Here is a 26,939-nt window from a genome sequence, read left to right on the forward strand (position 1 = left end):
CGAGGGAAGAATATTTGAAAACACCTGAATAAGGTGGCCAATGACAACTAAACAGAAGGCCCTAGAAGAAACTAACAGCACCTCCTATCTTGATCTTATACTTGGACCCTCCAAGACAGCAAGAAAATACATTTTGGCTAGTTCAGCTTTCTAGTCTGTGGTGGTTTGTTATGGCAGACTTCACTGACTAATGTGTAAATATAAATAATTATGGTGATTTCATTATTAGACATCAGTATTCATGAAAAAAGATTATTTCAATGCTTTCAAGACTACACTGCATTGTTGTAACCCACAGGTTGCTTTGATGGACAGAGTGAAATTGATTTAGATACTGGGCCAAACCCGGCTTATAGAGATTATCTTTAAAACTCTCAGTGAAATGAGGGGCATGGTGGCGCACGCCTTTAAAAGCTTTTAAAGATGCACTCAGGAGGCAGAAGCAGGCGGATCTCTGTGAGTTCAAGGCCAGCCTGCTCTACAAAGAGAGTTCCAGGACAGCCAGGGCTACACAGAGAAACCCTGTCGTCCCCCCCCCCAAAAATAAACAACAACAACAAAAAACCAAAAAACAAACCAAAGCTCTCAATGAAGCCTGGAGATCGAGCTCAGCAGTTCTAACATGCACGAGGCTGTGGCTTCAATCACTTGCCATGGTTAAAAGATTAAGAAGTCAGGGCCTTGATGGCACAGACTTATAATCCCGGCACTTGGGAGGTAGGAAGCAAGAGGATCAGAAACTCACAGCTCCCCTGGGCTACCTGAGACCTTGTCTCATATGAGGGCATGGGGAGCTGAGAGGTGACCCGGTGGATAAAGGACTTACTGTGCACGTTGAAAAGCTCCGCTGGTAGAAATGGCAGCTGCCTGTTATCCTGGTATGGGGTAGAATCAGGAGATCTGGGGGGCAACCTGGTGAGGTAGACTAGGCAGACTTGGTTGAACAAGAGCCTTAACAAATAAAGTTAATCTTAGTTGAGGAAGACACCTGGCATCAACTTCAGCTTCTAAATGTTTGCACACACATTCATACACACACACGAACCTGTGCTCACTCAAGCTCACACACAGTAAATATGCTACACATAATTAGACAATGGTTTTCAACCCTTTTACTATAGTTTTTCATATTGTGGTGACCCTAATGTTATTGATTGCTTAGAAATATTTATTGCTACTTTATAATTGTAATTTTCCCCCACTGTTATGAATCAACCAACCAACCAACCAAACAAAGGCTCAGGAAGAGGGGATGGTTGCTTCTGGCCCTTAGATTATTATATCAAGATGCGCTATTTAGAGTTCCTGCCACTATTCGGGGTGCCAGCAGGGATGGAAACCAGCACCCTAAGGAGAGCTGATCTAAAAGAGGGAAAGAGGCTGGGTCATCCCTAATGCTGCCAACCCACACTATAACGTGTTGTTTGTACAAGTTCTCAGGGATAGAAAGATGGTCCAGTGGTTGAGAGTGCATGTGCTCTTTTAGGGGACCCAAGTTCAATTGCCAGCACCCACATTGGGAGCTCATGATTGCCACAACTGCAGCTGCAGGGGATCCAAGGCTTTCTTCTGTGCTCTTCAGGTACTTGCATATGAATGTCCTACATTCACACAGAAACATACACATGTAAAAGGCCAAATTCTTGGCTAGGCATTATGGTGCGTGCCTTTAGTCCATCACTCAGGAGACAGAGGCAGGCAGATCTCTGTTGAGTTTGAGGCCAGCCTAGTCTACAAAACGAGTCCAGTACAGCCAAGGCTACACAGAGAAACCCTCTCTTGAAAAACCAACAAAACAAAACAAAAAACCCATCCACCCACCCACCCAAACAAACAAACAAACAAAAAAACCCTCCAAATTCGTGATGCCATGGTATGAGCTGGTAGTCATGGCTACCCTGGATGCAGGTAGGAGGATCCCTGGAGCAGCCTGTCAAACACAGCAAGGCCATATGTTAAAGAAGAACAGGGCGATATTTGGGTCTTCTGTTAAAACCAGTCAAAAGTCTTCTTTGGGGACTTTGCAGCCTCTGGTTCTGCCTCTAATTTGAACACCATCAAATATAGCACCTTCCCCCCTACTGCTCTCAAATGAATGTTCCTAATAGTTCTTATCAATTAATTAAAGGTGATGTGCGAAAGAGAAATCTGTTAGCTGTTCTTGCTTTAGGGCAAAATAACAGAAGCATCTGGTTCCCCACCAACCCCCTCCAGGCATTTTCTTCACAGGTCCCCCCCTACCCCCCCCATAACCATTGGGAAGTATTTCTGTAAAATCAATAATGCATCAGTATACACGGAGCCATCCTATGAAAGCAACTAAAACTGTCCTGAACCAGAGGAACTGGCTCTGTCCAGAGCCAAGGACACGAAAATAAGCTTTTGTATTTGTTCATTTGGTTTGTTCCGTCTCCCCTACCTGGGACAGGTTCTTTCTATGTAGCCCAGGCTGGCCTCAAACTCACAATTCTTTTCCTTCAGCCTCTGGAACACTGGAATTCCAAGCTTGCCCCCACCACATCCAGCAAAATGTTCTTGTGCTTTCAGGGCTGTTTGCAAGGGAAGACTCGTCACACAGCAGTCTTTACTTGAATATAATGGAGCGGAAAAAAAAAATGCTCTTTTATTAATCGGATGTACATTAAATATCTTTGCAGCTGTTACATGAATGATAATTATCTGGCATATAAATGTATACACACTTCCACACATGATAGCTCTATGCTGTACACAAGCCATCCCACACGGAGCATGCCCTTTCACAAGGATACACATGGGTGACTTGGGACATTTTGTGAAAATACACTTGGCCCAACAGTTTGGCAATCGGAAATGAGACACAAAAGAGCATACCAGAAAGATGAGTTCGCAGCAGGATCAGCTGAACTCCAGAAGCCTGAAATGGGAGTTACTGAGGTCCACACATGCAGCACATACATACAGCACAACGGGCGGGGGGGGGGGGGGGGGGGGAACTGGACCAAACAGTGGGACAGCAGACAGAGCCTTAAAAAGAGAAAAGAGAAAGAATACGAAGCCAAAACATCCATACAACCAAACCAGTGACAGGATCCCTGCCAAGATCTCATTGCCAAAAGCAGGATAGGCTTGTAGACTGAGGGGGAAGTGACCTGGAAAAACCTCTTCTAGGGCTTTCCCTTATCTATCTAGACCCCAATAAACAGCCTGAAGTCTGCTCAGTCAGTGTGTCCCTGGGTCAGACAGAAAACGTACAGCCACATTTTGGAAAGTGCGTGAAACAACTAACTTACTGCAATTCTCCTTGAAGGAACAATGCCCAGAGGCCAATGGGTTCTTGGCTTGGCTGGTCCTATTGAATGTAGAAAGGAGCCTTTGAGTACTGACATGAGTACTTGCTAAATGTTTCCTTCCCTTGGACTTATGGGTAATATAATGCTGACTCAGAAGCCTGAGAGGACATTCAATTCCACCTGGCCTGGATCCGTATGTTGGGAGGCCCAACCTCCTTCCCCAACAAACTCATGCTAGGGGAGCCAAACACTCTCCAGGGCTTCAGATAATGACTTGTTGGTGAATATTTACCAATGCCTGGGGTTCTATAGGGCTAGGAGGAGTCTGACCTGTAGCCTCTGTTGCTTTCTGTGGTGTAAATGTTCCCACTGTGGATGAGCTCAGTATAATGTCACTGACCCTGTCATGGGGAATATAGGTCGAATAGGACAGATGGCACTACACAGTACTCCCATAATGGAGATCTAATAGGCATATCTTACCTCAAGGGCATGGCTAATAGAAAAAAGTAGCAAAATAAGTGGAAAGGGATGCGTTTTGAATATATACTGCTCTAAAATATAACTGTATTTAACTTTTAATGATGGCTATATTTCTTGACTGTCTTTCACAATTTCTGTAACTTAAACCACTGACTCTTAAGAACTGGGTTGAGCCCATTCCCAGCCATGGCTGGATTTAGATGACATCACTCCCTATGTTCTGGCTGGCCAGTCCTTGTCAGAGCACCTAAAGACTGCTCAGGGTACTATATTCTTGATGCCAGGGAAGGCTTGCTTTTTGTTTTTTTGGGTTTTTTTGGCTTGCTGTAAAAGCTTATCTGAGTTTGAACCAAAGTCTAAAAGCTGCTGTCTCTTTTCAGTTCTTAATTTTCTTGGCTCTAGGTGGCATGAAAATTTGGTAGGGCAGGCAGAGGATGGGCCACCGTTGTAGTTTAAGCGTGTGCCCTTCAGCTCTGAGTAGGGACTTACACAGACAAGGAGAGGCTATATGCCATCTATTCCTCACAGAGTGTTGTGACCCTGGAAGGGGATGCGCCTCTTAGAAGCCAAAGCTCAGAGATAGGCCACTATGGCTCTATGCTGGTCTTATCAGACAGGATGCAGGGCTAGGAAGACATCAGAAACCCAAACTTTTCTAGGGACCCATGGAATCCATATCACTTCACCCCTGTCCCCCAAATTCTCCTCCCTCTACGCTCCATAAAGCTCCATATACATTCCTTGGTCAAGAACATATACGTGCCTGTATCCCGGTACCCCCAAAAAGCTTACCCTCACCGTTGTACACAGCTAGGGTCAAAAGGCGACAAGAAGAAGGAAGGAGGGTGATTAATGAAAGGAAGACAGTGAATATGAACTGTCCAGAGCACAGAGACCGAGTTGGTGAGGAGAAAAGGCACCCACAGCCGGAGACTACACTCTCTCTCTTTGCCCTGCCCCCTTGGAGACTCCAGAAGCCCCAAAGATCCTTCGCAGCTTCAAAACTCTTGGCAACAACCCCACACTCCATTTAAGACTGTAACCTGTAAACTCCCTGGCCTCCTGATGTCAGAACCTGTTTTCTGGGTGGCTTATCTGCTGAAGCTGGAGAAGAGGAAAGTTGCTTTCGCGTGTTTGCAAGACAGTGTGTAAGGAAACACCCACAGGAGAGTTGGGGTAGACGCCAGAGATCAGTGGACAGTGTCAGGGCTTGTGAGGCCCTGCAAGCAGAGTTTTAACATGCCTAGAGGGGACACACTTCCTAGTTCCCTGGGAAAACAGCTCTGGAGAAATGGACGTCTCCAGAAAGGCACGAGCTAATTTTGCTGCTGAGTCTCTTCTTTGAACAATATCTTAGAGTGGTTTCCAGTTGAGATCATTTGAAGAAACATGGGCATGAATGTGGCTTTCCCCCCCTCCAAGCACTGTTTAGTACTCACTCCCATAAAGCCATCTAACTAGAAGCATTTCCTTCTGTCACAGGTAACTCTAGCCACTGCAAAGTTCTTAGACTACCTGTTGTAGATTATAACTAGTTTAAAACTTGGAAAACTAAGACATTGGCAGAGAGGCCTAACACACGATATGAGACTGTCTTGTCTTTTGTTCTCCTGTCTCTCTGTTCACAAAGCAATACTGCAAAGGTTTAAATATCTGCACCCAGGCCAGAGCCTCAACACCTAGCACCCTGGAGGGCTTACTCAGTACTCATCCAACAAGTACGTGTAAGGAGAGACTGACCCACTCTCCCCAGCTTCACAGGCTTTAATCAACAACCTAAAGTGACCCCACAGGCTGTGGACCCTGTGGCTCAAAAATGCTGGGATGACTAAATTGCATCTGGGTGTTAAGAAAAGTGGAAGGAAGTCCTGGCAATAGCTTGCGTGGGGTTGCTGAGAGATTGTTGACCGGGGAATGGTCAACAGTGAAAGCGACAGAACAGTACCCGGAGCCTCGCCAGTTTCCTGAAACAGGGAAAGGACATGCAATGCATCTAAGCGATCCTGACAACTTCCTTTGGTCAGGTGACAAGAGAAATTTGAGCTAAAACAGGCGCTTTGCTCAGCCGCAGAAGAATGTGAAGAGACACATAGGCCACCTCAGAGCACTCTACTGTGTAGATATGTTTTTGCTGCCTCAGGGTGACTTTTGGGAGGAGAGGTGGGGGCAGTCAGTAACTAAGTTTGGCACAATATGGGATTTAAAGGAAACCTGATGTACAACCACTAGGCCCCAAATGATATGTCAGTGGTCTACAATTCCAGGTGAAAGTCAAGTCTGCCATTCCTGGCTTCAGAGCTAATGAAGGCATCTTGCCGAAGAACTAGGTAAAAGCCTTTCTTAATATAAGGTGGAAACAAATGGGAGCATATCATATTTTATTTTATCTGTCAGAAAACATCAGAATGTATCCCCCACAGAATGCTCTGGAAACAACCCTAGAGTTTAGAATGTCTGTCAGGTGCCCTAATCTCACTGCTGGAAACATGATCAACGGAACATCAGGCTCTCTCCCTCTGTCATCTCATCTCTTTCCCTACTTCCTCCTCCTTGGTCTCCTAATATATTCTGAAAGCAAGTACATTTTTGGTGCACACTTGAGCTCTGATTGGATGAGATTTCTAAATGAGGGGGGGGGTCCTCCTACCAATGTATGTCAAGTCATTGAGAAGCACTGTTCCTGGTGGCCTGGATCCGCCTCAGGCAACATTTCAAGAAGTCAGGGAAGTGGATGGATAGGGGACCACAGGATACAGTCTTTGCAGCTACTGCCATCACTCTGCCTTCTAACCACCCTGTGCCTTCCAGGGTTGTCCATGCCCTCGGTGGATAACAATGACACTGAAGTGAGATACATTTAAAATCCTCTTCCACCTGTTCTCTTTATATAGACTTGCTTATTCTGTAACTTTAAGCATGTTGTAAAGATGGGCTTCCGGTCACCAGAAGACAGATAAGATGAAGGTACCTCTCATGGCAGGTTCTATGGCATCATCTTAAAGAATGAAATAGTGTTGTCCCCTTTCTCCACAGATGGAGGAACTGAGACCCAATATGTCCAGTGACTTAGCTCTTGACCTTCTGGCTAAGATCAAGTGCATTGTCCCCAGAAAGATCTCTGCCTGGTTGTGGATCGTGGGCCTCAGAGACCCACTGATGTTGTGTTTTAGGTCAGTACTCAGGTGTGAGATGAAGCAGGAAGCAGGACCGAGTGTGAAACTTCAGACCCAACAGGTAGGGCGGTGCGTCCTACAGAAGTCACACTTCAGAGCAGCTGGCCTAGTGCTGTTTTTGTTTTTGTTTTCTATTGAGAGGACTCAGAGAATATAAAACTTGGGTCACTCTGGACTGAGTGTGAAGAGCAATGGTGGGAATTTTAGTTAGAAAAGGAGTTCAAAATATAGGTATAAATGGGGGCCGTTCCTTTTCATTTTTCAAACAGATTTCAAGTTCCTTTTCCTATGCATGAAATGGGACGGCAGATGTCTGTCATGGTGCCAAGGCCCGTGACACCCATACAAGTTGGGGGCTTCTATTGAATCTGTTGTACTTCTGTTTTTTTGTGTTTTGTTTTGTTTTGTTTTGTTTGAGACAGGGTCTCCCTGTGTTAGCCCTGGCTGTCCTGGAACTCACTCTGTAGACCTGGCTGACCTCGAACTCACAGCGATCCGCCTGCCTCTGCCTCCCAAGTGCTGGGATTAAAGGCGTGCACCACCACCACCCGGTTTCTGTTGTATCTTAATCTCTTAACCTGAACAAACCATGCCACACACTCAGGGAAGCAACAAGGACACTGTCGTGGACAACTAAGGTGATGCACAGTGAAGAAGCTGAGGGAAAGGTAGTGACCGAGAAGGTTTGTGACCACTGGTTGTCCAGGAGATTATAGACGAGATCCCTCTTGGGCCACCTGGGAAGCTTGGGGTGGGTGACTGGAGAGGTTCTACTGAAGAGGAGAGATGATGGTAGATGGTCTTATGAAGTTGGGTTCTGCTGGGTTATCCCATGCTGACCCAACCCAGCATCAGATAGAATTCTGAATAACTGTGTCCTACAGCTTGGAATGTACCTGACGTAGCTATGCTATAAAACAGAGAATGGAGACAACTTGAGACCAAAGATTATCCAATAAGTTCATTACCACACCACACAGGAGCAGAGGATGCGATGGCCTGTGTCTGTCTGTCTCTGTTTGTCTGTCTTTTGCATGGGAAGATAGGAATAATTTAGATCTTACTTTCGCAGCGATTTTGTTGCATGCCACACCTAATCAAAAGATCTGCTCTGGGCCTCCAACATATCTCATTTAAAAGAAATCACAGGGGGTAAATAGGATGGGGAAACGAGCCCACACGGAAAAGGAAAGAAGACACTTTCTTAGGCTTTTTAAAATACAGATTTGTTTCCTAAGGATGAGAAAGGATGCAGAAGTGAGTTCCGTTCTGGTCCCTGCTTTGTCGGAGTCTTTCCCATCAAGTAGGCCTCATCTTAAAGATTTCCCTTCTTTCCGTCAGTTCCGAGAATTTTGCCAATATCCTTGACCATCCCCATATCATCTCCAGGGAACTACTCTCTTTCTGCAGCTTCCTGTTTTAATTCTAGTCTATCCCCCTCCACCAAGTCTGAATTACTTGATGGGGACAGTTGGATTAATGGTTTATGTTAATCAAAGAGCTTTTCACAGAATTTGAGCTCCAGGAGAGATCAGGGTATGTGGTAGGGGAAAGGGGGGGGGGGAGGGCAGGGGGCCTCCCGGGAGCCGGGCCATCTTTGAACATAATGATTAGTGTAGACAAAGTTTCCTTTTTCTGGAAGCCCCAGGGCTGTGGTCAAGCAGGAAAAGCTTAAAATAAGCCACAAGGATCAGCCCTCCAACAAGACAGAGAGAGTTAGAAAGAGAATGTTGTTTAAGTAGGAGACTTATGCTGGCTGGCTGTTATCACAGGCTGCAAATCTACGAGGAGGCTTCAGATTTCAAAGACGTGTAAAAGGATGAGCCTGGGGGAGGGGCACTTGGAGAGAGGCCAGAGGTCATTTAGCTGACTGCTGGCCCGTGGGAATGTCCTGCTGACCTCTTCTTTCACCCTCAGGAAGACCCCAGAGGTAAAACAGACAGGCAACCACCGGGAGATGCTCTCCCGCCTGCCTGCCAGAGGCTTGCTCGGGAGAGCAGGCAGGCTCAGAAGCAGAGACAAGGTAGGGAGCCCAGGGTCTGGGAAAGCTGGAAGGACCTGCGGATGTGGAGATGCTAAAAAAGTGACAGTGGACAGTTAGCCAAAGGAGGGTGGGTAGTTTTGACCCGGAAGGGAAAGTATTGAGAGAGGTACCCTTTTGCGTTTCCAAATGGCTTTGGTCTTAAATTTCTTGCTAATTTCTAATTTTCATGGCCAATTGCTGGACCAGAGACGTGGGAGGGAATAGCAGAATTGAGGCTTTTTAAAAGATGGCTTTTCCCCTCTGTATCAGCTATCTGGCCAATTTTGGGGGAGCTTTCCAAGAAATGCAAAGAGAGCCAGAAGATCTCCGATTTCTGTTTTCAGTCGCTGTGACTGGTGATTTACATGCTACAGTCACAGGTCACATATACTGTGATGACTCCATCTCGCCCCCCACCACCCCCACCCCCGTATTGGACTTTCTGTCTAAAATCTGCCTTCTGCAGCTCAATCAGGTTTTTGCCACCAACAGGGCACGGACTTTAAATTTTTCTTGTTAGCAAAATCACCTTAACAGTCCTGCCTGAAAGAGCCCCGCCCAGTCGTGCTTGTCATCACACAGTTTTCTTGAAACATCTAGAGTGGCGGGATGTCCTTTTTCTAAGTAAACAGGAAATGTCACTCTGTATGAGAAAAAAAGAAAAATAAAAAAAAAAAAAAGAAAAGAAAAGAAAAGAAAAAGAAATCCCTTTCCTCAGCACAAACTCAGTTATAACAACTCAAACTTCCTGTTAGTGGAGCGTCAGGAGCGGGGGTGGGGGTGGGGATGTCCGGGGTCTACTTCTTACACCAGCACGGGCTTTTTTAGCTTTTCAGTGAAGAGAACCCTCATTCAGGAAAAGCCCGGCTAGCTGGGATATTTTTTAGGAACACTTCCACAGGGCACTGGGAGACAAGAGCATCACAGTTAGGAAAAGATAACAATGCATGGAGAAAAAAAAACCAAACCAAAAGAAAACAGTGCAAACCACACAGGAGGGGCAAGACGGTACGCAACTACACTTTAAGTCACAGCAAAAGTTTGTGTTTTGATACTTGGCCACCTTTCTATACATAGAACTCTGAAACCTTGAGTCAGGCAGGAAGACCGAGCCATGGCGGGAGAAGGAAATGGCTTTTGTTCCGTCACATCAGAACCTGGGTTCGTGTGTCGGGCAGGCGCAGGCCCACAAGTCCTCCACACACGAGCACGGTGGAAGCCAGCAGGATGGGGATGGCTTTGGTGATGCTGACCAAGGAGCCAAATATTAAGTTTCCCAGGACGGCCGCAGCTTTACAGAGTGCGTTCAAGAAGCCGAAGCCCGTTGCTCTGCAAGGGACAGAAACACAGACGAGGTTTAGAGAATGACACGCAGGCATCCGGCTTTAGACCCACATATGTCTCGTGCGGTCATTTTCAACGGTCTTTAAGCTAACTGTGCGGTATGTCAGTGGAGCAGATAATTAAAGGCTTGTTAGCAAACGTGGAGGCAGAGAGGCCAGCTGTCCGTGCTGTCACCAGTCTCCTGATGACTTATTTACCACTCTACTGACTCTTATTTAGATACAGAAGGAAAAAAAAACAAAAAACGCTCTTTCTTGGCCCAATGGTTGTTGGAAGGAAGGTTCTGTTAAGTAAAAGTCAATTTCACTCTTTGTAAATCTTCTCAGGATAAAAGCAGGCATGCAGGCCTCTTCTCTAAGCTGGGCCATCTCCTCTTGTCCCTGGCAAAGGCCCCAGGGAGTGGGACTGGGTAACCTAGCAGGCTCTCACCTCTTCACAAAAGTGAGCTGCTATTTTGTTTTTTATAAACGTCCATAATTTCAGCGATACCTGTATTTAAAAGGAAATTCAAATTTCGTTCCAGAATATAATACAATTGTTGTAAATCAGGCGCTTACCAGCCTGCCTTTCAGCAACTCAACCCCAGCAGCTTACCTCCCGTTGTCAGCTGGGCACAATTCTACTATGGCTCTGAGTTCCCATGTGAGACAAGCACCCTTTAAAAAGTCCCTCTATACGTCATGGTGCCTGTGCTCTCTCACTCTCTCTGTCTCCTGGTCTGTCTTGTCTGTCTATCTGTCTTATGTCCCCACTCTGAGACTATATTTTGCTCCCGTCTTCCCCCAATAAACCTCTTGCATTAAGTCTGCTGCATGGCGTGATCTCTTAGCAGCACACCTGGACCCACCAAAATATTTCTGCTGCTTTCTCCTAACAACAATGATACGGCAGTGGCTTTCTTCAGACCTATTTAAATGTCATTTGATATCAAAATGAGTATTCTAGATTTTATTTTTTTTTATACTCATCTATTTTTCATTTATTCATCCAGTGTGTATGCTCCTGTGTGTTAAGGTGAGCAGGCTTACCATGAAATATGTGTGGAGATCAGAGACCTTGTGGGAATCAGTTGGCGTTGAATGTATAATCCTCCTGTCTCAGTGTCGTGAGAACTGTGATTATAGGCATTTGCTGTCAGGTCACTACAATGCGCTGTTTGTGAACAACTAAAGTCAATTGAACTTTCAGGAAGTGTGTCCTCCTCTTTCAGGGGAACTACCAGACTTCCATCCCTAACTTTTTTTGCTAGCAGGTAGAAAACAAACAACAGCCTGAGCATGCCTGATCTGGAATGTTTGGGACCTTAACAATCTGAAACTCACAAGCACGTCGGCTTTCAGATTAGTAGTGTTCCTCACTAGGAACAAGCCGGGTAGTCCCCAGTGAGCCACTGGAGTGTCACCATGGGCTGGGAGACGGCTCACTACCATGACTGCTTGCTGTGAGAGCAAGAGGGCCTGAATTCAGACACTCAGAGCTCGTGGAACAAAAGCATGGCTTCGCGTGCCTGAGACTCCAGTGTTGTGGAGGGGGCAGGGGGCAGAGAAAGGAAGGAAGATATGGAGGACCAGCCAGATGAAAAGAAAGAAAAGGAGGGGGCGTGATAAAGGAAAATGACACCCAGTGTTCTCCTCTGCCTCCACATATATGTACACTCAACATAACACATGCACACACACCACATCTCTCTCTCTCTCTCTCTCTCTCTCTCTCTCACACACACACACATTATCATTCCCTCATCAGAATCTCTGTAGGAGATAGATCTAAATTTCAGAGAATCAGACTGTGGGCCTAATGATCTTTTGTCATCTAAGATATGCAGGCGCGTGAGGTCCTTCCTCTTCCTCTCTTCTCATCCGGTTCTTTCCCCTCCCCCCCTTCTCATTTCTTTCCTGTTTTTTTTTTTTTTTTTCTCCTCCTGGGAATTGAACCCAGGGCCTCAGACACACTAAGCTTTGTACTGTTACCGAGCCTGACCCTTTGAGCTCATGCAACAAATGTGTATTCTACGGAAACTAAAAGTCTCCATCTGTTTAGTGTTCACATATTGGTTAGTTTTCTCTGTCCTTTTGGGGCAGGACAATTCAGTTTTGCACACAATTTTACATCTGCCACTGACTTCCTGAGAGTGTGTAAGGTTCCTTCTGACACTCTACCAGTTTGCTATTTTTTGGGTTCTTGCTGAGCGTCAGTGAGGATTAAAAGCAGAGCCAACGTGCAGCAATTTTTAGGATATTTTACCTTTTAACCCACAAAGGACGTTGCCTCTTCTGTGCTGCAGAAGGAAGCAGTTAGCACACCTTTCTGTGACTGATTTGTCCTTCTGTGAGTGTGGGCTTTCCTCTGACAACTGCTCATCCCAGCTCATACAGTGATGTTTCCTGCGCTATGTGTTTTCAGGACCTGAGAGACGGTACTGTGGTTCCTAAGCGGCCAGCCCCTTGCTACTCCACTGAAGAAGAATCAAATTCCCTAATTCCGCTTCACCCCTGAGCTCAGGAGCCCAGTCTGGGTGCTAACACACTCTTTCAGTGACCTTGCTGGCTCACATACATCTAAGAAGGAGCAGCAAGCAACAACAGCAAAACCCAAAACGAGTAGAAAGGATTCCTACACATGCCACTTCCCGACTGACATAAAGCAGATGTGGAGAGAGCAAGGGCATCTGGCCTCCTCTCACCCAGCAATCACCAAAAGGGAGGGACAAAAAGACAGACTTGCTACCTCTCTGCTAACCTTGCCCCCTGTGACTCCACCCTCTGCACTGCAAACCTCATTCTCAGCTATTGCTTAGACCAGCCTTTAACACATAAGTCCTTATCCTACATAAACTCTGGCCTTTCAGAAGCCCATGTCCCCACTCTAGCCAGGTGAACTGATTGATGGGCTAGCATCAACTAACATCAGCATTAACGCTCACTCACCATCAACACTAGGGGTCACATCAGGTGTTGTGAATCCTATAGGTTTCGGCAAATAGATAATGACAAATTTGCCCTACAATATGGCAGCACTCAGGCAACAGCTTTGTTGCCCTAAAAATCTGCTGAGGACCACTTGTTCATACCACCCCTCCTCCCAAGCCCTGGCTCCCTTGGTCCTTTGCCTGATAAACTGTCATGAGCTACCACCTTCATCTTCTGGTGTTAAGATAAAGCACATCCTGCTGGGAAAACAGCTGGAGTATGTGTGTGTGTGTGTGTGTGTGTGTGTGTGTGTGTGTGTCACTGATAAGAGAAAGGAAAACATTCCCCTGCCATGAGGAGGTCTAGGAAACCGAAGCTGCAGAATGACCCATATACATCTGGGCCACAGTAACTGTATGTCACCAAGCATTGTCATGACTGTGAGCCTAAACAGGGTATGAGATGTGGAGGGCCATCTCCTCCCATCCCTGGAACTGGAGCTAGGGATGGGTTCTGGAGATGTCTGGGTGGTATGGATGGCTTTGGGAGCATCTGATACCCAAAGATTCTAAAGGAGATGATCAAATACTTATTTCCTGACAATCTCAGTCTTCATTTCCCAAGCTGAGGCAGTACTTCAGATGAAATTCAGTGTCAGCATTCAAGAAATCGTGCCTGCCCTTCTCTCAGTTCCTGAATTATTCCTTCAAATGTCTGCAGCTGGGGACAGTGATGTTCCGCGCATCCAACGAGGGCCAGTTATGCTAGAAAAACCATTCCCCAAACAAGTCTCCCGAGGGGCTATCTGCTTTCTCTATAGTAAAGCTTCCATTCACTTCATCTCTGCTTTTCCTTAAAGCAAGGGTATTACACCCACAGGCCATCACAAGCTTACGACGTCCCTGGAGGGCAGGGACACAGAGCGGAGCTCAAGGAGTTTCTACTTGAATTTTCAGCAGCAGGATGGCTCCTACATTCTTTTTCAGATGGAGGTATTTTCCTACTTTTTTTTTAAACCTAGGATTCACCAAAGGGGGAGCAAAATGACGTCTCTCCAGCCAGACTTTGTTGTCTATTATAGCTTACACACACCTTTAACCCGTACACCCTCTTCTTACTTCTCGTCTATCCAGGTGCCTCCTGTCCTTGCACCATAAACTCACTTATATGCTGTGTCCAAAGAAGCCAGAAGAGGTGTCTAATCTTTTAGAAGTAGAGCTACAGACCATTGTGAGCCACCTGTTGGGCGCTGGGAATGGAACTCAGGTCCTCTGAAGGAGCAGTCAGTGCGGTGCTCTAAACTGCTGAGCCATCTCTCCAGCCTCACTCTATGTTTGAATGGAGGTTGGGGGAAGGCAATATCTGGTTCCATTGTGGATGGAGGGAGCCTAGCATTGTCCCAACAGCTTCTTTCCTCGTACCTTGATGCAGAGGGTTGCTTATGCTTTGTATGGAAAAGAGAAGTGAGGGTGGCAGGACTCAGGGCCGTGCCTGGCGCCTGTCACGCACCACGAGTAGCCTTTGCTTTAACATGCGAAGTACCTGGCCCACCTCCTGATGGAATTTTTGGGGAAAAAAAAAGTAATCGATGCACTTTGCCAAGGCCTGGAATAGTGGAGTTCGGGCTCCTTTCATAGATGTCATCTGCTAAAAGGAAGAAGGGAAGCTTTTCTCTTCTGGGCTGAGCTTCTGGAAGGAGCTTTTCCCACTCAGCATAGTCAAGCGACCCGTAGAAGTTATAAAAGGAACACCCCCAGCTCAGCATGAGGCATTTGCAAATGTTCAGGCTGTGTTTCAATCAAGGGGATATTGCAATGCAAACATTCATCCGGAAACGGGTTATGTGAAGTACACATGGATTTCATCTGTCTCAGAAACAGTGCTGCGAACAAAGGCTAGTTTCCAAGGTCAATTCAGAAACCTGTTTGGTTTCACAGACTCTAATGTTAACTTGCCTAGACACCCTTGAGTATTTGTTAAGCAAAATTGTCTTAAGTACAATCCCATGAACACATTCTCCTGTGCACTGATTTATATTCGTGTAATAATCATGCATTAGGTGCTTGTTTATTTTTCTTTGTTTACACGCCAGGCCAGCCTTGAACTCATCTTCCTGCTACCACCTTTGGGAGTGCTGAGATGAGAGGTGTGAGCCATCCAGCCAGGCGTCCAGCAATAAAGCACCTCTTACACTCCAAGAGCTACCCTACGCTGCATGAACGACAGAACTGTTCGCACTAAAGTAGGTGAAGGCAGATGGTGACAACACACACACACATACACACACACACACACACACACACACACACACACACACACACACACACACACACACACCAGGGGCAAAGGATGAAAAATTCTATGAAGGAGAGAACTCGGCCAGACTTGGGGTGGATGTGATCAAGGGAAAACTCCCTCCGAATGGAAACAGGAGAAGAAGACCAGCCTTGTTGGGACAGCTGGAAATTACCTGCTGAAGGATCATCTGTGGACAGGGTACCAGTCTTTTACTCTACTTACCTCATGGTACCCACTGAGTTCACCCCACCCCACCCCTACCCCACCCCATCCCAAAGGCTTCTTTAATCCAAAATGGGCTATCTTTCTCCAGCCCTAAGTGCATATTTCTTGCCTTTTGTACACAGCTGCTGTCAATCAAGAGTTAGGATGGCAAAGCTGGCTGATCTAAGGTTTGTGGGCAGGGTGGAAACACTCCACTGCTAGATACTGCCAACCTTTGTATTTGGGAGCTCTTCAAAGAGCAAGGCCACCTGGATATGGTGGCACACGCTTGTAATCCCAGCACATGGGAAGCAGTGGCAGGGGTGCTGCAAGATTAGGGCAGCCTGGGCTACATAACAAATATAGGACCAGCCCGAGCTACGTAAGTGATACCCTGTTTCAAAGCAAAAACACAAAACCAACCACAAACAGGGATGTTCCCTAGCTATGGCAAGGGGCCACACCCACAGAGGCTCTGATTGGTGTTTTTCAGAAGTTCTAAGGGACCACAAGGTATGCCCAGGACTGAGTGAGTACATTGTTACCATCCCAGGGATGTTTGTATTTTAAAACCGATTGGGGCATAGTGTTAAACACTAAAGGAAATGACAGGAGACAACATGCAGTCCCCCTCTGCCAACAAATCATTTTGCTCTCCCAATCCCTTTCGGCTTCTAGTCATGCAAATTATCACAAGCAGAGCTTTTATACAACTTTGCTTTCTTTAAAAAAAAAAAAATCATTCACTGGAGGTTTCATCTAGGGTTGTTTGTGTTTGAATGATTCGTTTACCAAGTACCCATCATTGCTCTCTCTCTGTGCCCTTGGCTTCCGAGCGTGGGGGTAGCATCAATGATACTGTAATTAACACTCTCAAACGCACAATAGACTTTGTCTGTGCTCATAAGGGAACGCCAGGCAGTCCAGAGCAGCCAGGAAAAATGTTGAGGGTGCTGCTTAGTGGAGACTGGGAGGTGCAAGATACGCTGTGGCTGAGATGGGTGGAGGAGAGGGAAGAGAGAAAGAGAAAAAGGCTCCTCCTCTGAGGGTGCTCCTGGCTTGTTTGTTTTTGGTTTGCTTCCTTGTTTGTTTGTTGCAAGACAGGGTTTCTCTGTGTAGCCCTGGCTGTCCTCGAACTCACTCTGTAAATCAGGTTGGTCTCAAACTCAGAGATACCTCTGCCTCCTGGCTGCTGGGATTTAAGGACCTATGCCTCCACACCCCACTATGCTCCTGTTTTTGTTCGTTTTTATTATTTTGTATTAAAATTTTTCATACGCTATATTTTAAGCCCTCATCCTCCCCACCTTCCCACTCTGTTTTTGTTGTTGTTGGTGGTGGTGATAGTGCTTTGTTTTGTTTTTATACACAGTCTCTGTTTATAAAAGTTCTGGATTCCCTGCAGCAATCCCGCCATAGCTCCAGAGCGTGAGGACTCCAACCCATGAGCTACCACACTGGCCCCTGTTCAGTCTGCTCTGTACACGTCACATCTAGTTACCTCACCAAGCACCATCAGGCTTCTCCCTAACTTGGTGTCTCCTCTTTTCTAGCTCCTCGGGGTTCCTTGGTTGAGGCTTCTGCCTGCAACACTGCTCTCACACACTCGCTGGTCGCAATGCTGGGCATCTCCTGACCTAGAGAGTTAGCCTCCCGTTGGGTGGCTACATCTGGAGGGGGCTGCACAGTCCTTGCAGCTGTTCAGAGGCACAAAGATGCCTGGGACACTTAGTACATGAGCAATTCCCCCAAAGGCTTCCAAGTATGTTAGAAGTAGGTTTCTGAAGCATTTAAATGGGCAAATTTGGGACATTTTCATGGGTATTAGTTGGATGATGACTGCTTATTGATGTCAAAATACCATCTTGTTTTTTTCCCCCCTGAGAAAAATGACCAGTCTGTATTCTCAAGTCAGAAGACTGAGTTAGGTGATTTGTTCTTTGCTTCTGTGTGAGTGCAGGGGACAGAACCTAGACCTTTGCATATGTGAGTCAGGGGCTCCGCTGCTAAGCTACATCCCAGTTCCTCCACTACTGCTTTCTAATATTTAGTGAAGAATATTTGTCTTGCTAAAAAAAGGTGGCATCTCTCTCAATGAGGCGAGATGCCAGCCTGAACCCTCACCACTGCTTTCCCTGCTCACTCCTTCAGGTAAAAAGAGAGTTCCCCATGAGCTGTGGGCTGGGCAGACTTCCTAGGCTCAAAGTGACTGGCCATCTCCTCTCACAAGTCCTTCTCCAGTCATGGGCCTTCCTGTTGCTTGCTGCTACTGAATTAAAACATTCCCATGAGACCCAGGTAACAATGAGAGCCTCTGTGCCTCACCACTGAATCTGATAAAGCTAGCTGGAAAGTGTGGGCCTGGGCCAGGGCGAGGAATAGTAGAACGACCAAGAATGCTGGGCAGCAAGCAGGAGTTCATCCGTGGTGTATTCACATAACCTATGAGCTTCTGACCCCGTGACTCAACACCTGTTGCCTGCCCTGAAAATGGCACTCCTGAGTACAACCTCTGGGTCTGAGACGAAGTGACCCTGGGCAAGTTACTTTCATGTCTGGGTCTCATTCCTTCCCCTGCAAATGAGGTAAGAATCACTAACTGCTCTTCTAGGGTGAGAGAGCTGGGTAAAGTTAACGTCGGAAATATTCCGCACAGCATCTCATTCACCCTTTACGTCGCTGATGAGACAAACAAGGGCCAGGAAGGCAAAAGGACTTATCCAGTTGTCCAGCTGATTTCATTCACTTATTGTAACAACAACAACAACAGGCCATACAGACAAGGAGAATCTGATTCCGCAGAATGGCCAAAGTGTAAACATATGCGGAAAAAAAAATGCAAACATATGTAACATAAAACATAGTACATAGAGAAGAGCAAATCAGGTGGACGCAGGTTGGGTTGGCTAGGTAGTTGCAAGAGTCCTTCATATAAAAAAAAAGTCTCAAAAAAAATTAAAAAGGGCTATTATAGAACAGCAGATGATGGTGCTGACAAGGAGACTGCTGGCAGCAGAAGGCACCCAAGAAGCTGTTTACTTCAGTCTTCATCTCACATCCTAGATAACCGAGCCACAGGCTCGCAGGATTGCAGGTTGGCCGTGGGGAGGAACTGAAACTATCTGCCTGAACAGGAGCAGTCCTTGGGGGACCGGGGGGAGTTTGGTGTTAACTCTGCTCCGTGGTTAGCTCACTGAGAAAGAGAAAAAACAATCCCACAGACTAGGTGACAGCAGCAACCATCAAGACTAGCAGAGGGTAGCGCATGTGAGCTGCCAATGTTTTACTTTGAAACCTTTTCAGGGGTCGAATCTGAACTGTGCACACACGTGAAGACAGGAAGAGTGGGCCAGTGGCCACGGAGAGGCAGGAAGGATATAAACCCTGAAGACAGGCTTGCTCAGGGGTTGGAAACCTGCGCAATGTTGTGAGAGCCTAGGTTACATCACCTCCCAGGTGCAGTCCTGGCCTGAGCTCCAGGGAGGGAGGGCCATTAGGCTGAAGGACACAGGAAGTGTGAACAGAAAAACTCTGCCATGGCCACATGGTGGCAGCAGAAAGCCACTGCCCAGATGACAGGCATACTGGCCAAAAGAAACAAACAAACGCCACAAAATGCACCAGAGCACACAAGGCCACAATGAGTAATAATACACTTAGGATCTGAAAGAAGTTTACAGTTCTGACAAGAAAGAGGAATTAGAAAGAGCAGGTGAGGGTGGGGACAGTGAATTGTGGAAAGACCAGTTTCAGCCCCTTCTCCAGCTGGTCCCTTCCCCTCGTACCCCTCATGCCACTTATTGTCACCTATGTTATAAAAGCTCTCTTCCGAAGCATTTACTCAAATGTCACCTTACAGGAGCTCTCTTCTCCCCGGATGATGCTATCGCAATTGCAACTCTCCTTCCGGCCAGCTTTCTTTATCCTGCTGGGTAGCTTTCTCTACAGCACTCAGCGCCAACTGCTATGCTATGTCTCCTCTACTTATCCAGTAGTCTGTTGATGGCCTTCCGCAAACCAGAGCGGAGGCTCCATGAAGCCTGTCTGACCACCGCTGTGTCTAAGGCACTGAAACAGCCCGGGGCTCCCTAAGTATCTGTGGGATCAATTAGTCGATGGGCTCTATCCCTAGCTCAGGCATCATTTTGCTACCAACATAAATATTCAAATGCCCATTGGACAGCTCCATGCAGCTATGAAAATCCAACCTCCGCCAAACGGAACCTACTGTTGTCTCTCCCTGATTCCAGTCGGAATGCTCTGCTCCTCCCGACTGTCCCAGGCTCAACATGGCATAACCACCCTGTCAACTGGGTAAACTGAAACAAGGATCCTCTTTGACAGCCCCTTTCCCTCATTCCAATACGCAACTGACCATGCCGTTTTCTTTTCCTTTTTTGCCCCTTGAATATCCACGAGCACGTGGAATTCTTACTTCTCCTTTCCCCCATTACATCTTCCTCCTTAGATTGCAATGCGAGTGAGATTCCTGCCTCCTCTTTGGGCATTAGAGTGGACTCCCAACCCATTGTCTGATTTCATCTCTCTCCCTAGAAGCCCCCTCTTCTTGTCCTCGTCAGTGGGTTGGCCTCTTTGTGTTGCTGCTGAACTTTGCTGGCTCTTTCCTTCCAGGGCTTTTCGGGGTGGCGTTTCTCAGGCTACCCTGCTCTTCCCATCTCTTTGTGTGCCTGTAACCCACTATTCTTCAAGTCCAAGGTCAGATACGACTCTTCCAAGAAACCCTCGCTAACACACTGACCACCATGTCCCTTCCTGTCAGTAGCCCAGGCAGACCTTGCTGTAACCGTAAGTACATGTACCAGTACACGTGCCGGTCCTCGGCTCACAGGAAACCTCACCATCATGCACGACTAGCCCAGTTCTTGCATGTCTGGTCCCTTCCCGCCCTCTTGTCTCCTGGAGGACCCAAGTGAACACACTTTTTATTACTTGGTGTCTTACCTCTGCAACCACAGAATTGGAGCACATCCATGTTACCCAGAGGAAAGGGCTAGCCAATTATTGAAATTTTCTTTTCAAAGCCAGTGTCCCCTCCCCTCAAGAGGATACACATCACTCATCACCCTCTAACTCAATAAATCAGTTGATTTAATATAAAATTCCAACAAACTCACAGGGGAAGACAAACAGGAAGAAAGCTCTCAGAGTCTTGCGTTAACATGGAGGGTGCCATTTTAAAACATATCAGTCAATGCCCAATTTTGAGGTCCCAGTTTTCAAAACGAGACACCGAGGAAGAAAACCTCAGTGTATTCATACCACATAGAAGCGAGCATAGCTTGGATGGGTCCAGGGGATGCTGTGTGCCGACTGAATGGTTTCCACTGCCTGATCACATGATAGGCAGTTTACTAAGGATGTGAATAATAATGTTTGAAAAGTGGCATGAGTTTTTGGATATTCTATAGGAATTTAGGCATATGGGTACCAATACAGCTCTTATATGCCAAGAAAAGATATGAAAATGTTCTTGAGGAATAAATATGTGAGCCTCCCCTGTACAGGATATACCCAGGGGTATATAAACTGACAGAACGAAGTCACAGGGACAACACAGGATCAGTAACAAATGAAGAGTTCAAATGTCTCAGTGTAGTCTTTTTTTTGGGGGGGGGAGTGGGTAGGTGGAGGACCGCCCTTTCTTTTAAAGGCTACAGAATATCTCAATACAGAGGACTTCCATGGCAATAAAACATGGGAATTAAATGAAATAGAAGATGGCACGGGGCCTATGTTTCAGCTCACGAAAGATGGCAAAACAGGACTTTAATGCCTTTATGTAATTATTCAGCTGCTGTAGATCTACCCAGCCCTCTCTGATACGACGCCCAAAGTATCCATGTCTCTTCTGGGGATCGTATGAGTAAGTATTCAAATAGCAACTTTTTTTTTAAGGTGGGTCTATGTGTGCGTGTGTGCAAATATGTGCAAGCCACAGTACACTGTGGCAGTCAGAGGACAATCTTGGGTGCTGCTCTTCCCTTTCCACTTTGTTTGAGAGTGTCTGTTGCCCGCTGCAGCATGTCCTAGACTGGCTGGCCTGTGAGGTCCTGGGGAGTCTCCTGGTTTTGCCCCTCCCGCTAGGAGCACTGGGATTTCAGATGGCTACCTGCTCATGTTATGTGGTTCTAGGTCTTCACACTTGGCACGCAAGTGCTGTAGCCACTGAGCCATCTCTCCAGCCTCCTTTTTAATAATTATTCTTCCAACAGACCAGAAAGGCCAAGAGACACCTTCTAGAAACCTCTTTGTAGTTGCTGCCACAGGTCCCTGCAAATGTAAGGTAAGGACACTTACAGGGCAGATAAGTTCTCAAAGTAGAGGCCAAGACAGGCTATTAAATCCCAATGTTCACAGTGATATTACAGTTCCCTGTTATTGTTAGCCAACACGTTAAGTCATGGGCATAATTAAATGTCTTCACTGTCCTATTAACTTCTGCTAGAAACCTTTTGAAAAAAATACAAGCAGAACCTATAAGTTCATAAACTAGATATTTTGTGGATTTTCAGGCTGTCATTTTTGTAATGACCTTCCAGTGGTCCCATGTCAGCCTACCTTCGGTCGGTAGGGTACAGTTCCACCGTGACTACATCCAGAGAATTCCACGCTGAGATGGTCAGTCCATTGTACAGGCACAACATGCCTATCATCATGGATTCACTGGTGCCAAACCACAGGAAGAAGCAGCTGATCCCCGAGAGCACCATGGAGCCCCCTGGCAACAGAAGATGGAAGATGGACTGTTTCCTGACACCCTGGTACAGCAAGGACCTTTGGGTCTCAGAGTTCCCTCAAGAAGACAGTTCAGTGCAGAAGCCACAGACTGGGCTCCACAGTACTAAGTTCAAGTACATCTACCTGTTTGGAAGGCAATCTAAATGCCTCTGGACACCAAGCCTTACTCATCTACTTCAGTGGGAAAATATACAATAGTGACACATAATTAGTTCCCAGTCTGTAGCTCACGGAGATGTGAATGTAGACTCACGAAATGTGATCAGACACAATTGTCACTACAGTTCAATCCTAATGAAAGGCCTAAGGGAGTTCTTATGGACGTGCATTTCTAAGGGACAGGGGACAAAGTGGGTTCCCTCTCGATCCCAGGGCATAAGCACACACCTAGCATTGTTAAGCGCCCGATCCTGTCCATCAGGAGAGCAGACACGATATTCCCTGGTAACACCGCCAAGGTCCCAAGAAAGTTGACAAAATAAATCCAGTAGGCACTATAGTCATCATCAAAAGTAATCTGGCATCCCGTCTTGTTGTGAAGGAATGTGCAGTTTTGAAATTCGCTGTCAATGAATTTATATGGCTCAAAATCTGTAGAAACAACAATAAAATCCATGAATCTCTTGTCAGGTTCAAGCAATAGATGTGGGTGGTAACAGAAAGCCACTGAGAGACTTCAGCAAAAAAAAAATCACAGCACTGCCAATTCCTTGAGGGTCCCATGGCTAGGGTTGGTTTGACTTTTTGTGTCTCCTTGCCAGAGCATAAGAGTTAGTCTGGGACCTCACATTAACTAAATAGCAGCATGGAGGGCTCCCTTCATTGGGTAAGGGAATATATTAACTAAAGTGGCTAGTTTTCTTGCTTCCTTATGGTTGGTCTTTGCTAATTATATTATTGCTTATACCTTTACAATATTACTTTATTATATTTGCCATGCTAAAGATCATTTATTTTTAGTAGTAGTACACTCTATAATACAATCGTAAAAACAATTTGTTTTAAAATATATATAAGCTGACTTCGTCATTGTCATTTTAGGGGCTCTGAGGTACACAGAAGGATCAGGACTCTCTTTTTATCTTTGGAACTGCATTTATAATTTACAGTCTATGTAGATAAGCTCACAGAAGAGTGAAGACCGGTCTCCCGTGAAGGCCACCAGCACCCATTCTATGCATTTGGTTGTTGTCATTGTTGAACTTATCTTACCAAGAAGGATTTTACACCATGCTAGGTTCTGCTAAAGGAGCCAGGTCAAACCCATTATATTCCATGCTGGTCAGGAGCTACCCTGCTCTGCTCCCTCAAAAGAACAGGTCTTCTGAGGTCAAATGGATAGCAAGACAATGCTTGGCCTCATTCTCGTTGGAGTGAGACAGACCTGGCTCCTGACTGAGCACCAAAAAAGTCAGGAGCACCAACAGGACATATGCCCTGCAGTGCCAGGATGTGATTCTAGACAAAAAAGTGGAAATGGAAAAGCACAGACACTACAGTCACAGAGACCAGGGCTCCGAGGTTAGTTGTTGGTTACTAGGTCATTACTGCAACCAAAGCACTTAACTTTTCTAATCCCAGCACATGGGAGGTAGAGGCAGGTGGAGCTCTGAGTTCAAGGTCAATCTGGTCTACAGAGGGAGTTCCAGGATAGCCAGGGCTAAACAGAGAAAGCTTCTTGAAGAAAAGAATAAGTATTCTCCAAAGGCTATTTATTTATTTACTTATTGGTCTGGCTTTGAACTTGGCTAAGCCTCTATATGAAGCCCAAGAAAGCAAAACAACACCAACTTGCTTTTGATTTAACCTGATGCAGTGGAATTGTTCATTCACACTTTAATCTCCCCTTGCCACACAAGCCTCCAGCCCCACTGTCACATGATTATGACACTTCTGCCAACACAAGGCCCTTTGAAGGCTCTCTTCTCCCACTGAAGCAGTGTAAGCCGTACCCACCTGTGTTCTCAAAAATAGTGTGAATAAATGTGCAGTTCTTGAAGTAGGTGTTGACTGAGGTCACGTCGTCAAAGGTGCAGGACTTAAACACTGAATCTTTGAAAGTTACAGACTTGAACTTGACTCCGAGGAATCTGTATAACACAAACACAAACAGGTGGATGCCTCATCTACTTGAGCTTAAAGCCAAGTCAAATAGATTTAGAGATAGGACAGCCTGCTATAGGCATCCTTAAGTTGTAAAGGCCATCTTTGTTTTCTAGGCACTTTGCTTTTTTCCCTTTGGCCTTGGGCATACTGTTTTTTGGCTGTATCACCATTCAATGACACACACATCCAGTTGGTTTTTTGCAATGGTGGCAAAAGGTCTCAAGAGCTGGAACATGACCCGTTTTCACGCCTATCCTGCAGCCTTTGCACAGATTCCTTTTTTGGGAAAGTCCCCATTGAGACTCGTGAATCTAACCTGAAGATGTGTTAATATCTGAACTTTATATTTTTACCCATATTTATAGACTACGGTGATAGAAACTGAACCTAGGGACTTGCAATGTTAAGTTATGTTGAAGGTTCTAGACCTGCCATTGTCGTACTCCATCCCAGTGTGGATCTGGTTCTCCATGGTAAAGTTGATGCTGAAATTTGCGTATTTATCTTTCTGCACGTTTCTAGTTAGCAGCGCATACTCGTCGGACTGCAGATGTTTAATGACATCAGGGAACCAAACAGACAATCCATAATACCTGCAAAGACAAAACAAAATGAAACAAAAAACAAAACCAAAACCCCGTAAGGTCTTGCCTTACATATTCAGAATGGCAGTAGCTCTTCAAAGCACCTCCAGCTATGACTGGCACCTTGAAATATTTTAACAAATTGTCATGCAGCCATTGGTATGCCACCCTTTCCCTTGGAAAGCCAAGATAGAGAGAGATAGCTGGAACACCCAGGTGTGTGATTCCAGAAGCCCTTTGGGAAGAGATTTCAACCCCGTCCTGTGCCTGCACAGAGTGATATGGTCTGAGTGTGTCCCCCTGTGATAGTATGAAATGAGGCCTTTGGGCAGCATATATAGACTGAAAACGTGGCATGCTGGACCTGACATCATTCATACCAGCCTGGGTACCACTGAGAAGCCCTGTCTCCTAGCCTGGTGGAACAGAGTCCTGGGATCCAGGAAGGACAAGGCCATAAGGTGGATGCTTCACTAACGGGGCATCCTTCTTGCTTCCTCCATGACTGCGACATTGCTAGTGTGGAGAAGAAGCCTTGCTTCCCAAAGGGGTTCAAGGCAGCAGAAAGGGACATTTCTTTTCCTCCTTCTTCTCCTCCATCCTGCTCCCCTCCCCTCCTTTTTCCCTCCCTCAGCTTTTACTTCCTCATACCTGCCTTTCATTCTGAGACTAGGTCTCATGTAGGCTTATGTAGCTGAGCAAAGCTTTGAACTTCCAATCTTCTTGCGTCTACTTCCCCACTGACGGGATCAAAGGCATGTGCTGGGGGACCAAGCTCAGAGCTTCATGCATGCAGGCTGCACTACTGGGACAACCTGGACATAACTACCAGGTTATTTCCCCTCCCTATGTCATGACCTCTTGCCTGTATGACTCTAAAAGCTGTAATGTGCGTGCTACTGGGCTGTTGGTAGCCACTGACCACATGCAGCCACCAAGTCCCCAAAAGGTGGTCAGTCCAATTTGAGATGTGCTAGTAGTGCAGGATTTTCAAGAATGTGAAAAAAGAATGTAAAACAAGTTACGGATAATGTTATATTGGTCATAGATAACTACTTTAGACATAATGGGTTGAATAAAACAGTGTTAAAATTAAACATGTTCTTTTTCTTTCATGGGTGTGGCTACTGGAAAATGTCAATAGGAATATGTGGGTCAAATTATATTTGCACTGGATAGCGTTACTCTAATTAGTGAAGTAGTTTCCAAATCTTGATCCCTGGGTCCATGCCCATGAACCTGGCCTGCCCCAGGGCATGATGGATCCAGGGTGGAGTGCACAAGGGGATTGTTCTGGTCTACATTTCAGCTTTTGTCTAGCTTATCCCAGTGATACTCAGAGACCCAGGGAGGAAGAGGTTTGCAAGTAGACTGGATTCAAGTCTTGGTCCTGTTGCTTGCCTGCAGCCATGAACTTGGGCCCCTTGGCTGTTGTGGCTTACCATGCTTCTGATGACTAGGATTTAGGACTGACCACCTTCCATGGGCTGTTGCTCAGATATAACGGGATGCAAAGTGCCTACCATGCCAAGGGTACCCAAAAGACCAGACGAATCATTGTAATCATTATTGTCAACCATCAACTCAAACATCGACCCCTGGAGTCCCAGAGTTTTCCACCGTCCTCCCAACCCTGTGCTCCTCACAGCCTATGCATCAGTGCAGTGGGGGCGTGAGGGTGGTCATGGAGCAAGTGATGGGTTGCTCTCTAGTTAGAGTCACAAGGCAGATGTTTGAAAATGATGGGGCAAACACTTGATGCTGGGACGTCCACCATCAGGGAT

At 46.2% G+C, this 26,939-nt stretch overlaps 1 protein-coding gene across 1 annotated transcript in view; it reads right to left on the reverse strand.

Moving 5' to 3' along the window:
* Window positions 1-9,683: 9,683 nt before the first annotated feature.
* The window catches only part of Sv2c (synaptic vesicle glycoprotein 2C), a 103,380-nt gene continuing 86,124 nt past the window's right edge, over window positions 9,684-26,939 (reverse strand). Inside the window, exons 8-12 of the mRNA XM_051172512.1 lie at window positions 25,000-25,164; window positions 24,422-24,555; window positions 22,853-23,056; window positions 22,286-22,445; window positions 9,684-10,280 (exon numbers count right to left, since the gene is read on the reverse strand). Coding sequence (XP_051028469.1) covers window positions 10,097-10,280; window positions 22,286-22,445; window positions 22,853-23,056; window positions 24,422-24,555; window positions 25,000-25,164 — 847 coding nt within the window. The 3' untranslated portion in view covers window positions 9,684-10,096. The remainder of the gene's footprint in view (window positions 10,281-22,285; window positions 22,446-22,852; window positions 23,057-24,421; window positions 24,556-24,999; window positions 25,165-26,939) is intronic.

Source organism: Acomys russatus, chromosome 30 (genome assembly GCF_903995435.1).
Source record: "Acomys russatus chromosome 30, mAcoRus1.1, whole genome shotgun sequence".
In the NCBI taxonomy this organism is placed as follows: Eukaryota; Metazoa; Chordata; class Mammalia; order Rodentia; family Muridae; genus Acomys; species Acomys russatus.